At 41.3% G+C, this 16,182-nt stretch overlaps 1 protein-coding gene and 1 non-coding gene across 4 annotated transcripts in view; one reads left to right on the top strand and one right to left on the bottom strand.

Moving 5' to 3' along the window:
* Positions 1-15,868, bottom strand: part of LOC147301738 (CLIP-associating protein 1-A-like) — a 53,828-nt gene extending 37,960 nt beyond the window's left edge. Inside the window, exons 1-8 of one of the 3 annotated variants that reach the window (XM_086282644.1) lie at positions 15,538-15,868; positions 14,702-15,133; positions 10,039-10,117; positions 8,487-8,590; positions 7,982-8,073; positions 7,472-7,547; positions 5,964-6,061; positions 4,972-5,042 (exon numbers count right to left, since the gene is read on the bottom strand). In XM_086282644.1, the coding sequence (XP_086138770.1) occupies positions 4,972-5,042; positions 5,964-6,061; positions 7,472-7,547; positions 7,982-8,073; positions 8,487-8,590; positions 10,039-10,117; positions 14,702-14,911 (730 nt within the window). In that variant the 5' untranslated portion in view covers positions 14,912-15,133; positions 15,538-15,868. The remainder of the gene's footprint in view (positions 1-4,971; positions 5,043-5,963; positions 6,062-7,471; positions 7,548-7,981; positions 8,074-8,486; positions 8,591-10,038; positions 10,118-14,701; positions 15,134-15,537) is intronic. The other 2 variants (XM_086282646.1, XM_086282645.1) reach the window with 2 other exon arrangements.
* LOC147301739 (U4atac minor spliceosomal RNA) lies at positions 10,432-10,560 on the top strand. The gene has a single exon (XR_015127460.1). It is a non-coding gene; the product is annotated as a U4atac minor spliceosomal RNA (small nuclear RNA).
* Positions 15,869-16,182: the final 314 nt, after the last annotated feature.

Raw genomic sequence — 16,182 nt, 5'->3', positions numbered from 1 at the left:
GTCCTCCGTATCAGTTCAGCTGACAGACAGGGCCCAGCACTACACACAGGAGTGAGTCTTTATCAATGTCAGGACTCGTTTAGTCATTAGCTGTTCAGTCAGCTTTTAAACGTGACATCATCACTTCTGAAGAGCAGCCAATGTCATCAGTCCAGCTTGTCTGCTTGCCAGCAGGATTACTCAGTAATCAGAACAGATCTGCGGGGGAATTTGATCAGAGCTCAGTGCGGTTTAAAGTGATCAATCTTTGAAGTGCAGCTCAGAGTCCAGTAGTTTTTGGAAGGATCCATTACAACACTGCCCTGTGAGACATCAGCAAACTGAAAATTTTCCATAAGAGCTTTGCAAAAACAAATCACACTGAAATAAGAAAAACCGTCTGCTTTTGTCTTGAAGTTCTCAGGAAGATATCACAATCTAATCCAGATCCAGAGATCCTTCTGGATCCAGGGGTCAGTGTGGTACTAGATTTCATTTACTCGTGCATAATGCCCATTTATGTTCATTGGATGGTCAGAAAATAACAGAAAAATACACAGATTTCTGTCAGGTAATGTAACACGGACTCATTACAGGTGCTGTGTAGTTAGCAGTCATGCTTACGTCACCTTATAAATTAATCAGGATAAACTGTTTACTAAAACCAGAGAGACAAAGTGATTCTTAATGAGTCAGATTTAGTGAAGATGTAGAAAAGTCAGAGTTTCATCTCTTGTGTTTCTGTTCCTGTTACCTGAAACAAACCTGGTTATTTCACTTCAGTTTATTATATTTATACACTTAGATAAATGAATGTGCTGTGTGATGAAGTTTCTTTTTCTTAAAGATTAAATCTGAGCAGACTTAAGGTTTATAAATATGACGTGTGTCAGCTGCTGTTTTTTCTCTGTATGTAATCATCTGTAAACACTGGGTTTTGTGGGCCTCTACATGAATAACAAATACGCGTTTCCTTCTGTTACAGTAACGCTGAAACATCTTGGGACATGTTTGACCTCAAATATGGCAGATATATTCATTAACAACAAAACCTGGGATGAATGATCATCAGGCTTTCCTAAAGGAAGGTGGTTGTGCCTTTTCTTTTCAAGGCTGAGCACCTCCTGAGATGAAAGCTGACCCATGTGACCAGAGATGGAGCGAGGTAACGAGTTCATGAGACCATCAAACCAGTTTAATGTGACTCGCTCCGGTCTGCTAACCATAACCTCTGTGCACAGATCACACAGAGACAAACAAAACACACCTGCTCAGAAACAATATTCATCCTCTTTAATGACTGCTCAGCAGTTTTCCCTGTCCTGCCACACAGCCATAGCACTAAACATAAGTAGCTGCTTTTCACTGTGTAAACTGTCCCGTCTGTGTTCTGCAGGGTCACTTTTCCTGCAGCAAAGTGACTGAAATCTGCTCATTTCAGTCCACAGGAACAAAGAAGGCACTCGGGTTTCCTTCTCACTGAAAGACAGCACACACAGCTTTACACCATGGAGAGGGCTTCCCAGCAGAAACACTGAGACTCACTGATGAGTACAACGTGTACTTTCTCTCACTTTTAGATTTACAGCCTCCATCTGAATCCCACAGGACCAACAGAGACAAAGAGAGGAATAAATCCAATTAGCAAATTAAATCTTTTTAATGGGCCACAGAATTGATATGTGGGTTTTTAATTTTTGTATGAACTTATTTTTATGAGCAAAATATTATCAGAAAGTGAAAATTACAAAATTCAAACATGCTTCCATGCCAGGACATCCCCGGATATAATTGCACGTTTGCTGTAAAACATGTGTAAGGAACTTTGTGTGCTACCTTAAAAAGCGAACACCTTCTTCAGTGGGAAAGTCTTTCCCCTCAGTTCCTCCTTATGAAGCAGAAACTTCTTATAACTGAGCAGAAACTATTGAAAAGAGCATTAATGGTGTGACACATTACTGGGCCTGTGTGTGTTTCAGACATCTGAGCCACATCTCTGATTTCTTAAAGCTCCTCAGGCCTTTATGACGCAGTCAACATTATAGAAATGAGACAGATGGTCTCATCTGCAGTACAAAGAAATCACAGTTATCTTAGTTATTAACTGTAATCTTGATTATTTAGCATCATTACTTATTAACTTACCAAACACCAAGTGTTTGTTATGTGAAAGTGAAAAGAGAAACCAATAAATAAACAAACAGAAGAAATGGGTATGCACACAGGACCATCCGTTATTGAGTCAGGCGTCTAGGCTAGCGAGTGTTTCAGAAAAAGCCCACTTTGAAAGGGCGACCACTGTTCGCTATTGGCCGTCAGAGTCCAGATGGACAGATGAGTGGAGAGCCGACCAGCCAATCAAAACTTTGGTCAGGCATCACCAAAAAGGACCCGGAGAGAGATCGGAGACGAAGGCAGCTCTACCAGTTAATAATCCTTCACAGGTTAACTTACATAAACATCTTACTTCCTCTAAGCAGATCTTGTTCACCAAAATCTTTCCATCTATTCATCACCAAACCAGTCCAAACACGTCTTCATGATTTGTTCCTTTCAAGAAATTCATAAATGTTGGTCTTTTTTTTCTTTTTTCTCATCAAAGGACACTCAAAGTGTATCAGTATCATTTTACTTGAAGACAGAGAACTGCAGCTGTTTTCTACTGATATGTCTAACAAGGTTTCCTGTTTTCTGCACTGAAACACAAGACAAACTCAGAGCTTTGTAGGGAAAAAGAACAGACAAAAGAGAAACTGTTTTATCTCCAGTTTTATCTCCATTATCATGCTTTCATAATCACTGAAAGCCAAGATTATGATTAAGATTAACCTCTGATTAATGGTCCAACCCTAGATTCGGATGTTCTTTATCTCTGGATGTGAAAACATAAACTGTGTGGATAATATCCTGCTCGCTCACAGCAGAAACCATCAGGCTTCAGTTTTCCTCAGTTTTGCAACTTTGTAACTTGATATGAACTCTTTGTTAACTCTGTATTATACTTTTTAAAAAACATCGCCCAGGAAGCTAAATCTGTGAAAACATCTCGATAACATCTCAATCATCCAGGTAAGGAAGTCCCCAAAACACGAGAGGAATGAGAAGCACCAGCTGAGTATAGTGTGAGAGGACAAAGTGACAGCCCTGTTTGTAGTTTTCTCCCTGACTGATTGATTTTGTGCATAAACACAGATGAAACCACAACACAGAGATTATCTTTGACTTATAAAAATGAATTCCCCATCCCAGCAGCGCTGGAAAACACTGGAAATATTTCCTGGTACCCAAAAACAGCATTCAGGACTTTCCATGGACACACTCAGTACATATAAACCATAAACTGGGTGCAAGTCAGCTGGTGATCAACAGGAGTAACTCGGATGCTTCTGGATTTATTTATGAGGCTATCATGGAGTTCAGTAAGTGTGCACATACAGGGCTCTAGAGTGCGACTTAATTTGATCACATATGCAACTTCATTTCGCAATGGTGCGACAAAAAAGAATCCTCTCCAAGTCTGAAAGTCTCTGCGTGGTCAACAACAGACACACATTATGCCCATATCGTTGTCTAAACCAATGAGAGATAGTCAGGGGCCGGACCTCTCTGATTGGCCTGATTGGTCCCACACACGTGTATGTTTGAAAGTGCAGGCAGATAGAGAGAGGTGAGTAGCTTTAATAAAGCGATATCGATTCATTAAATCCTGAATCTACTTTTAAATATAAACGTATTTTGCCAGAAACGCCAGAATCTTAAAATTCACAAAACTATTTGAAAAACAACCAAACAGCTAAAACAGCAAATGAGAGCAGAATCAGTGAGATGTCGGCTTTTTTTTTTTTTTTTTTTCAAAAAAAGACCTCTGACAAGAAAGTCTCATGTCTGCTGTTTAATAGCACAGAAACGTAAACTTTTTTAAATAAAGCCAAATTGCAAACCGCTTAGCTGTGTCTCTAATAGAACCTCTGTAACTTTGCTCTGCTTCACTTCAGCAGCATCTTTATATGTTCACTCATGGTTTTCTTCAGTTTTTGTTCTACTGCAGAATATTTTTAAGCTTATCTGCTATAAAAAGCCAGGCCAGGAAAATATTCTTCATGAGTTTTATCCTCAGTTACTTTGACACAAAGGCATGTGGTGTGATGCTTACACCTCTGATAAAGTCTCACAAGTGTCAGTACTGATAAATGATCAGAATTATAGTATTTCTGACTGTCTGAGTCAAAATTGAATGGAATTGAATCGGGACTTTATTAATCGGAATCCAATGGATTATAGTGAAACCAGTGATGATACCCAGCCCTAGTGAGAAGCCTAGGCCTGACATAAGTGGATGTAGCTGTGGGTAATGAGAAAAGATGAAAAGACCTATTGATAAATTTTTTGTTAAGTTGAGGCCTGACCCATCAACCTCTGAAGGCTGAAAAAGCACAGTGTATCCAGAAAACACATTATATGAAGCGATAAATGCACTGCCTATGTGTCCCCTCTCCCCACTGCCTTTCAGCAGCAGGCAGCAGCAAACAGGTCGTCAGAGGAGGCCGAGATGATGATTAAGTTTAACATTGTCTACAATATTGTACTTTAAGCACAAGCACTTTTTGAGTAACTTCTCTTTCTTGTAGAAATGTGCTCCAAATAAAGACAAGATCAATATTGTCTGTATGGACAGCAATTAAAAAAATAAAATAAAAAGTGAACATGTAAAGCAGTGGGGTTCAAATGCGGTTGAAAAATTTGGGTGCACCTAACTTTTGTGCTGGTGCTCCTAAAAAAAAAAAAAGTAAGTCCAGAGCCCTGACATGGACAGACAAATTTGGTGCAGTTTGGGAGGGTCACATGTCGCGTGTCTTGAGGCTGCTTTCAACAATCGACAATAGAAAATATTAAATAAACAAATTAACGCTGCCATGACAACAGAAGCATCATCATAAAACTGCCCCTGGCACCATAAACCAAACTGAGCTCATCAAACGCTGCAGGACTTACCCGACAAAGGTGACAGGACCATGTTCCCCGACCTCTGGACTTCATCGAACTTACTGAAGATGACGTTCAGCCTGCACACAGAGACGGAGCAGACAGTCAGAAGCAGCTGGTGTTATGATGTCAGGAAAGCACCAAGTTAAAAAAAAAAGAGGCCTTGCTGGCTTCAAGCGTGCAGAGTGTCCTCTGAAAAACAGAAAACTGGCTCATTTCAGGCTCCTGGGAGAGTGTTTAAATAGGCCAAAGTAACAGCACAGAGTCTACAGCCTCCAAAAATACACAGACGACGGCAGATATTATTAGAACAAACACCAAGAACCACAATGTCACTGTCACATCTGCTGACCTGATGGAGGAGGAAGCACCCATCACTCAAAGGACGAGCTTTATTGGTAACAGTCAGTTACTGTTTGTGTGATTAAAATGAAAACTATTTCCTGATTATTCAATTAATAACTTAATTATCTGCCATTTAATCAGACACTGATCATCAGATTAAAGCTGAAGTTAAAAGTCAGTTAATTAATAAGACCATCACTGCCAATCTAAGCAGTGAAAAACCCAAACATCTAACCACAGGAGCCTGAGATGAAGCATTCCCTCCTCTGAGTTTTCACTAATTCACTTTGCTTGTTGAGGTTTTTCATTAACAGCTGTAACTTCCAGCAGACAGCCACTCTTCCTCTATAGCTCTATCTCATTACTGACATAAAACACATGTAAGTGAAACTCTGGCGTAACAGGACACTCTGCTGATCAATGAGGCTTCATAGATTTTCTAATATTTTCTAGATTAAATAACCAATCAATCAATAAAAAAACTAATCAGAAACAGTGTTTTTAAAGGGCTGTGAATGCCTTTCCTTCTAATGTGAAGAACAGTTATTCAAAAGGCTGTCACTTTTCTACATGTAACTGAGTAATGTGAGTGTGCACCACCAGCAGTACCACAGAGCCCTTCACATGATGAGATTTACAGGGAGCTTTGAACGCACCGTGACTGAGGCAGGCCCTTCTTTCCCAGGTCGATCCGCACTCGCTCTCCGACGTGCCGGTAGATCTCCACCAGGCAGTTCATGGCGCCATCACGCACCTGTGGGCCGACAGGTAAACACATTACTTGAACACAAAGAGTTTGCTTGTTTTAAATCATCCTGAATATGTGGTCGACACTTTAAAAACAATTAAAATCATCTCCCATGATGCTCTTTGGCTGCTGTCACAGCAGAAAAACACATGACTGTGATGACATGTTTAACGCTCCAGGTGTCTTTCTTTCTTTACTTTGTGTCCTGGTGCAAATCCATCTGTGTGTGTATCAGCATTTACAGTGACGTGTCCACATTGATGTTCTCACTCTTATTTTGAAAGAAGCTCTACGTTACACCGGTTTAAATCGTTCTCTTTGTTTTCGTCTAGATGCAGATTAAAAGCAACAATAAATACACACCGACTTTAAACTAAACATCTGAACTGTGTTCAAAGCTGTGACTTTTTTCTCTCTGCAACTGATTAGTGATGAAATCAAACAAAGACTATAGACTTTAAAATCTGATAAGGGTAGCTGAAGGCCTCACTGAGCATGCGTGAGTGTGTTTGGCTTTGGAAAGGGAAGTTCATGGGCACGGCTTCCTGTCCTGAGGAGGAAGTGCGATTCCGGCGATGACGAACCAATCAGTAAACAGCAAACAGAGAGGGGAGCAGACAGATGATAGCTGAGGATCCTGATGCAGAGCTGGAGGATCACAGACTTCATCCCTGTACAGCGGTGTGGGTCTGACATCAGCTAAAGCAGGTCTGGTGTAGTGTAATGTTTGAACTCCACCAGCAGAGGGCAGTCAAACACCAAGATTACTGCAGATTAAAGAAACTGTTCTCCAGCTGGATGTGGAGGAAGTTGGCTGACCTGCACAGTACAGCTGTTTAAAGCCATCACACGACTGCCGCTCAGCTGCTGTCCTGAGTGTTAAGTCCTTTCACTTGTTTCTGAAGCACTCCAGTATGTAAGTCTCAGATACTGACTGCATATGAACCACTACAGCCCCTCAGGCCTGCTAATCTCTGCTAGATGAGCCAGAGTTTAGCAGTAAAATGATGACTGGTGAGGGGGTTTTAAGTTTTCACACAACGGCTGGAAGCAGCAGAAATCTTTCAACCTAAAACATCCTCAGCCTTACTTTATTAAGTAGCAGCTTGTCTTTTTAAGACAGCATTATTCTTTTCACTGATTCACTGCTGAATTATTGCACATTTTAATATATTTTCTGTCTTTTTAAAGTAATTCATCTAGCGTTACCTGGTTTGATGTGAGAACATGTCTGAAGCGGACATTTTCCAACTTCCTGTGGAAAACAATCCGACTCGATCCTCAAGAAGCTGCTCACAGTGCATGTGTGTGAAAGCGGCTCAAACCACAGTGTAACCTGGTGTGTGTGTGTGTGTGTGTGTGTGTGTGTGTGTGTGTGTGTGTGTGTGTGACCGTGTGAGTGAGCAGGCATTGTACCTGGCTGGTGGGGTCTCCGAGGAGGCTGCAGATGTGAGGAACGATTTTACTGAGCGTCAGACTCTGAGAGCCAAACCTGAAAGATCAAAACACAAAACTGACTAAAGTCAAGTAAAACTGGAGGTGAGCTCAAAGACACATGACATCATCAGTACGCTTCCTTTACTATGAATAAAACTTCCAGTTTGTGCTCTTTTATTTTGAAAATCACCCACACACTCATTTCTGCGTTTTTTAAAAGCAAAAACAACAAAAGCGTCTCTAGCTTCTCGCACGTGAAGGTTTGCAGCTTTTCTTTTATCCCATGAACCAGTTTTAGGTTTGAACTTTTGAAATAAAAATCAGATGTGACAGTTTTATATCTGAAGCTGTGATAAACCTCTCTGAATATTTCCTGAAACTTTAGAGCTAAATAAACAAACAAAGAGTTAACAGAGTCCCAAATATAAGCGCCAAACCTGCTGTTACATTATAAATCAGTTACTGCTTTCAATAATATTAATAACTTACACGTTTAAAGTTGAGATGAGACACAGGCAGAGTCCCTCTCTGGTCCTGTTGTTCTTGTGCTTGAATCCTCCCATCATTCGCTCCCACACATACTGAACACAGGGAGAAGACAGAGAGACATTAACATGTCACCTGTAACGTTATGGTGACGCTCTGTTGGAGGACGACACAGTGGTGGATAAATCCAAACATGCAGGTGGAAATGTGAGTGTTAGACTAATTTACTTTTCTGTGAGTTTAAATTTGAATTTAAATGCCTGATGGCAAAATTTCTCCTGTGCCGTCTTTTTTCCCTGTAGTTTGCAGAGTTATGACACCAGATGTTATAGGTCAGCACCACCATGAGGTTATTATATCGTGCAAAACAGTTGTTTGAATGAAATATCAGCTCCCGAGATGCACTTAAATTCAACAAATGTTGATGGTAATTGAACATATTTCTGCTAAGGTGGATCTCCTGTGACCAAAGGTGTGAAAAAGGAGACAAGATGAAGAGTGAGTGTACCTGTGGGTTTGCAGCCTGGTCCATGATCTTCAGCAGAAGTGCCTGGTCCTGCTCTCGGACTTGATCCTTGGCGTCTCCCAGTCGATCGATAAGACTGGGCAGGACTGAAACAGGAAGCGAGAGTTGGTGTTTACAGCCTGCAGTGATATCACAAAGAAAGCAAAAACCTCCATGTTTGGATATTAACGCAGTGTTTCTCAAACTAGGAGAAATATAGAGAGAATCTAAGCTTTGGTCAGGAAAATAAAATCATCTGTTGAAGCTGAAACTGTGGGGTGTGAACTCTGAGAACTGAATCAATTTTCTTATTGCTGCACTCGTGTCATCTGATTATAGAGATGACTTCCATTACTTCCATACAAGCACAGACAGTAAGTTAAGTGAAAGACTGAAAATAATGGCTGTGATATAAACATTAAGTCTACGGAGGATTATTAAAGTTTAAATAAGAGGAGCACAGAGTAAAATGGGATTAAAATCTGTGAGCCACATGAATGAAATCCTTCCTGTATCGGTGGTTTTATCATAGTAACAGTGAGGAATGGGAGGAACTGCCTAATGCAGACAAATAAATACATTTGAAATCAAAAGTACTTCCTCACAACACTTCAAAAATAACATAAAACGCGTGTTTGGCCACACTGTATCACAGAATTTGGCTTAAAGTTTCAAATAATTTTTGTAGAGGTGAGCACGATGTGTGAGAAAACTAGTTAAAAACTAATTCTGCTGAACTCAAAGCCTTTAAAAAAATAGTCTGTATTCAGAAAGACACAATTAGACAAACATGACACGTGTTCATGATGCTCAGCCTTTAAATACTAAAACTACAAAAGAACCAGTTAAACACAGGAGAAGACATGATGATGGACACAAACCCCTCTACTAGAAATAAGGTCACACATTTGGCTCTAACAGTCAGTCTGAGAAGCTGGTTCCTGTAAACTGTTTTTAACTGTTTGCAGTGTTTTCTCTTTTACTGATTCAAACTGTTGCGTGTTTAATGTGAGTAGCAGGCTCTTTTCTCTCTAACAGGTCTCACTATCACTTTATAAACCCTCTTGCTGGTGTGCTTCTATCACACACCATCGTGTAAATGTAAGAAAACACAGTTCTTTCATTTTTAAGTGTGTTTTTTATAATTGCAGTGTTTGATATTTTAGTATATGTAACTATCATTCCAGCCATTTCCTCCTATGAAAAACAATAAAGTAACATTAACCTTAAATAATAATATAAATTACATTTAATACGCACATGTAGAGATTTGCAATGAAAACATAAAATAAAAGACACTCAAGGTGCATCAAAATGTAAATTAAATATTTTTAATTTGGGAAAAATGTAAAAAATACATATTTATATACATTTTGTAACATTTCTAAATATTTAAGAAAATAACAGATTTTTTTAATGCACAAAGTCTTATTTTAGTATAAATACATCTATCTAAAACTAACAAAAACAGGTTAAAGTCATTTTTAAAAGTAAGCTGAAGCTCATGTTGTTGTACTGTTATTATGTGTGCAGTAAATAACGAGGAGAGGCTCACCAGTTCCAACCTGTGTCCTGAATCTCTCCTGCAGCCGGCTCACCAGAGCCGACAGGATATCCATCCCCAGTAAAACCACCTGAAACACACACACCATCACACGGGCGGTTAAACTGATCCACAGTGACTCCTCCTTCAGCGCCGGCAGCTCCACAGCGCCGCAGCAGCACAGTATTTGAATATGAGCCGCAAAGGCTTATGGGTAACACAGAAAGCAGCGGTTTCAGCTCTAAAAAGGTAGAAAAAGGCCGAATAAAGGCTGCTGGTGTATCTGTGATGTGAGCTAACAGTGTGAACTGCGGTCCTGTGCGCTGAAGCGTTGACCTGATTGTGAACCGTGAGTGTAGCCACTGTGTAGATCTTACTATCAGCGCTTCCGGGGAAGAGAACATGACTTTCCTTGTCATGGGGTGGTTTGGGAAACTCAATGAACGCGTAGTGAGAGCTTCCCTGCTGACACCATATCAACACATACGCACCACCTGAACCGCGAGTTCAGACCACGGTGCAATTTTTGGAAACTCTCAACAACAGAGAGCGATTGAGCGTGACTAATATAAGGGTGACTGAAATAAAACGACCGCCTCCGCTATGGTGCCATCTGCTGGACGGAGAGCGGAACGACACTGACGTAGATATTTGAACGAGTTAATTACAATCTATTTTCATTGTATAACAACGCCATTCTTCTTCCAAGGACTTTATTTAAATTTATGAAGATACTTCGTTTTTATATATTCATACTCAAATGTGTTACATATTTACCTGTAAGCTCTTATATACTTGGAGTGATATTCACTGAGCGTCTTTTAAATTTTATATAATTTAAAACAAACAAACAAAATTATATATTTATATATAAAAAATTTATATAAAATTATTAAACCAATTATTGTCTCAAAATTTCATGTTACTGACTCAAACTTTGGAGAAAATAACTTGAAATTTTGCATTATTAAGTCACACTTTTTAGATAATAACCCAAATTTTCATATTAGCTGTGGTTTGGTTTTGTTATTTCAACTAATGATTGTTTGCTTACTAATAAATCGACTGTGTATCTATAAAAGAGTAAAAGATGGGTATTTTCACTGATTCTGACAAAAAATATTAAATACATCATGATGTTAGAAGTGACTCAAATGATTAACTGATAACAGTTTTTTTTCCTGCATATGAAATCTGTTGGTGTCCACTAAAGGAAAGCCACTGAGGTCACTTATTTTGGGGTAGGTCTCACTTACATAAAATACACCTTTGTTTATTAATTGTGCAATCAATTAATTGTGAAATATGAGGAAAATGCTTTGACATCTTATAACTAAGGTATTATAGACTCACTTTTATAACCGTATGCAGACTGATGGAGATTTGTGGTTCATTCTGAGTGGGAATAATCTGGATTAAGAAAAACACTTTCAGGTTTACAGGGATCTGTTTAAATTTTTCTTACTTACTGTCACATGTCTCCCGAATAAGAAGTGGGGATTCATATTAAACATTGCCAACACTTCAAATATGTAAACGCAATCCCAGAGAAGCTAAAGCTCAGGTTTCAGACTGCTCTGAACACTCAGTTTATCACAGTGTTTTCTACTCTCAGCTCCATATCATATCACAAAGAGCAGATATGTAGTCCAAAATATGACCTTTAACCTTTAGATCACCCAAAAACATCTGGACATGAGTATGTGAAGAAGGAGAATTGCTGCTTTTCGACATGATGATAAAGTGAATATCTTTGGATTTTGTGGTGACATTTGAATAATTCGACTACTACAAATAAAATGAGTGTTTCTGACATTTGATCCACTAAAGAGAGGAAGAAATCAATGTGGAGATGAATCTAAACATGTGTCCATTATTCATATCATCTTAAATCCCTCCCTCATGTTTAAGCACTTCACTTTTGCCATAAGAGGCTGCCCATAAGCAGCCTGTATTTACAGCTGGCTGGACAGCCTTTTAATTTACATCAGAGGCCTGTGATCGATTAACACGAGCCATTATCCTAACAGCTTGTGAAAGAGCCCTCCTCCATCCTTCACACTCAGCGCTGGAAGGTTTTAGTGCCCTGTTAACAGCAGCGACTGGCTGGAAGCTGAGTCTCTGTCAGACCTGCTGGCTCGCTCACACAGAGCAGGAAACTGGGCTAATGGGTGCTGGTAAATTAAGCTTGCCTCTGCCGTGCTCGCCTGGGAGCCTCGCCGTCCTCGTTACGGCCCCACAGACATCACCAGGACGGACAGGAGGCTGTGTTTCCAGGGCAGCGCGGGATGCAGCGATACGATTGGTCCGTATGTGTCTGCTGCTCTTACTACTGAGTGAAATGATGCCACACCAGACTCCAGTGAAAAATCCGGCATTTTAGTTAATAAGACTAAAAGTTCAGCAGCCGTTCAGGAGCTGTGATTCACATCAGAGGGTTTCCTTTGGTAGACAATGGTGCAAACATCTATTTTGTAAATAATAATAATAATAATAATAATAATGGATACTTTATTGATCCCCATGGGGAAATTACTTGTTTTTCTCTGCATTTGACCCATTCACTCAGTGAAGCAGTGGGCAGCCCACTAAGCAGGCGCCCGGGGAGCAGTGTGTAGGGACGGTACCTTGCTCAGGGGTACCTCAGGGTAGCCGTTAAGTGGATTCGAACCGCCGACCTTCCGATCATGGGGCGACCACTTTACCTACTGAGCTATCCCTGCCCCAGATGTTTATAAAAAAAACAAACCATCTGGTCTTCCACCAAAGCATTTTTACCATTGGGGGTTTCATTCACTGAATATTAACACCGTTTGTTTTGTTTTTTTTGTCTATCAGACAGGAAAAAACCTTCTATTAAATCAGGTAACACAGACTCTACCTATATCAGAAACAAATCCATAAATTTGTCCTGACTTCCTCCCCTCAACTCCAACTAGTCGTACTGTTAAAAGAGAGTTTTTCCTTCCCACTGTCGCCAAATGTTTGTTCATAGGGGGGCCGTTTGATTATTGGGGTTTTCGTTGTGTTAGTATACGGTCTTTAACTGAATGTTGCTGTGAATTGCTGCTATATAAATAAAAGTGAACTTAACTGAACCCAACAAAAATACGACCATGAGAAGAACATATGTGAAGGAAACCTGAGAGACATTACAGAAGCCTCAGATATGTTGGACGGTTTGTTCCCACAGTCTGGCTTTGAGTTTTAAGGCATTTTTAATAAGTAATATTAGAAAAGAACTGGGTAGCTACATGTAGTTTGTATAAGAAGCAGAGCTGGTGAAAAATGGCAACAGTTGAGTAAATCCATCATCAGGGTCAGGAGCTCTGTAACTGTCCTTAGATGCTCTATGATTAATCAATTATGTGCTTTTATTCAGCATCTGTTTGGCTAAGTCTGGCACATTTACCTTTCTATCTGACCGGCGTGAAACACGAGGGTTCATTGACAGTTTCGTTTGTTTAAACTACACAAACTTAAACAGCAGATGGTTGTTTTTGTTTTATTTTGCATATTTGTGGAGTCAGCACGACTCTGATTTGTCCTCTCTGGCACCGTTGCATTAAAAAGTGACATCATCAGCCTAAAGCAGCTCTACATTACTGTGCACTACTCCCATCTCTATTGATTAACCAGCACCAGCGGCGGCGGCAGCAAACGTCCATGTACAGCATGCTAATCGAGCAGCACGGGGAACCGGGCTGACTGCAGCTGAAGGTAAACAGGCTGGTGGGTTATTCATCAGCTCTCAGACAGAGCAGCGCTCCACGAGGAGCTGCGGTAATTAGCATCGAGCGGTTTCAGGCTCAAACACACAAACGAGGTGGGAAATAAGAGGCAGGAAGACTTAAAGTACCACCTTAAAAAACGACAATAAAAGAAATCAGAATTCTGGACTCTATTTTCTTCTATTTAACAGAAAGGATGGTTAGATCTCCTTCAAATGGCACCGTACACTAACACAATCTGAAACCAAGAAGCACTGAAAACTGCTCAGCAGGCTTTCACCATCATTTTCAAAGCTTACCCCAAGAAGACTTTTGCATATCACTAAGTTGTTAATAACTTATCCTGGTCCTAAAATAACCAGAAATTCAACTCTTAACTTCAGTCATTTCTCAGGACATCAGCTGACATTACAAAGATGTGTCATTTGTCAACAGGAAGCCAAACATTACAACACATCTGGAGGGTAAAGATAACACAATAAACACCACACTTGTATTTAGTGGGGCTTTGTTTGGCCAATTCTCTATTTTATCGAGCTGTTTAAAGCCATGTTATTACAGGTCGGTTTTAATATTTTTGGTTTCCACAGCTCAGGAATTCCCCACCTTCTCAGAAGGAATACAGTGGCTCTCATCGTGACTTAAACTGAGTGTTTCCTTCCCAAAACGACCAGCCATTCAACTCTTCTTTTATTAAAGACACTCAGTGAGGGATGAGAAACCTAATGAAATGGTGTGTTACAGTTAACACACCCAGCCAACACTGTAAATTAAGGGCACTTCTCCAGCCGAGTTTCACAACTAAATAAAAGCACCACTCCCTCTGTACTGCAACAGCTGAGGCTGAAGTGCTGTATTCACAAGCACGCTGACAGATGTGAGGACTGGGATCTTTTTTTTCTTTTTACCCCATCTCACCCTCCAGCTGCTGCTGCTCTGCTCACCTTGAAGTTGCTGGAATTGACCCAGGAGCTGGCCACGCAGTCCACCATCCTGTCCAGCATGCTCTGGTCCTGCTCCAGCTCCGGGGACCTCTCCTCATCCAGGATCAGCTCCATGACCTCCTGGCCCACCTGGAGCCTCTTCCCCAGGTCCTTCTGCGTCACCTGCTCCAGCAGGTACTCCATGCTCACCGCCTCCACCTCCTCCTCCATGGCTGCAGGAAGCAGACTCCCCCAGGTGGTCTTGTTTTCCCTCCTCGCTCCTCCTCACCTGTGGTCCAGCAGAGGTGTTACAGTTGGCAGGACCTGCAGCAGGATTCGTACACGGCGCTTGTGCTTAGGAGGCAGCTAATGTGGAAGAAGGAGAGAGCTCCAGGCTGTCCTGCTGCGGAGGGCTGTGCCCGGCATTGGGCTTCATTCTCCTGCACAGCTTTGCTGTGATTTAATGAGGGGGAGAACAAAAAAGGCGAGAATTAGAGCCAAGTTTCCACAACTATCACCTCCAGATTAAAAGACTCCAGCCTGCTGACCTCCAGATCCTAGCGTGGTCTTAGCAGTGCCTCTGTGCTTTCAGCTAACGGGCCGTTAAGGGGCGCTAACACAGGTGACCATTAAGTTAGGTGTCAGGACAGTTTAACTGAGCTGTTAGCTTCAGCTGCTAGCTCGCTGATAGCCTGCTTTCTATCCAAAAATACAGCCGAGCTGGTGCTAGCTATGCGGGGAAATTCAACCCTGTTCTCCCCGCAGGAGAGCCGTGAACGCCTCTAACCTGTCTCTCGGACTCCTGGCGGCTTAATTAACTAGTTATTAATTCAGCGACCGGCTGTAAATCCACTCACCGGATGGACTGACTCGTTCCCAGGGAAAAAAGTCAGAAGTGGCGATGCTGCCTCCGGCCACAAACTACCGTTACTTTCCTCCGTGGGGCTCGGCGATCACTTCCTCGCTGGTGAAATCTTAATCTTCTGGCAGCTCACGCCATCTCTGCGCTTCTAACCTCTCACCTCTCTAACTGACGAGCTGCCCGCTGCTAATGAAAAAGGGGAAGATTATTATTTGCCGTAGTAAATCAAATCATGACCCCTGCCAGACGCCGTAGAGTCCTGCAGCGAGTCGAGTGAAGCCGCATAGTCGCGACACCTCCCGGCAGAAGCGCGCAACTACAGCCGGAGGAGGGCGTACATGGTTGGGAGGGCTCTCCCGTCAGCCTCAGGTGACCCCTTTTAAAAATTCAAGGTGTGCCTGTCAGAGTCAAGAGGTGTCATCCGGGCCCAACTTGGCTCCGAGATGACAACAAAAATTATTTATTTATTTTTATGGTGAATGAGAAGTTAGAGAGAACTGAGTTTGGAGACCACTGCTTGTTGCAGATCTCAAAGGTTAGAGACAGGGCCTGCATTTTGATCCGGTTGTCTAAAAGTCTCAGAAGAAGTCACTATGCGCACTGTGAACGTAAGGGCTGTATATGTGCTGATTTCTTAGAT

The sequence above is a fragment of the Aulonocara sp. 'chitande type north' Nkhata Bay genome, linkage group LG23 (genome assembly GCF_057382095.1).
Source record: "Aulonocara sp. 'chitande type north' Nkhata Bay isolate Kocher_YH1m ecotype deep benthic linkage group LG23, A_spYH_male_GT1.1, whole genome shotgun sequence".
NCBI classification, from domain to species: domain Eukaryota; kingdom Metazoa; phylum Chordata; class Actinopteri; order Cichliformes; family Cichlidae; genus Aulonocara; species Aulonocara sp. 'chitande type north' Nkhata Bay.
This window is presented reverse-complemented; position numbering and strand designations above follow the sequence as displayed.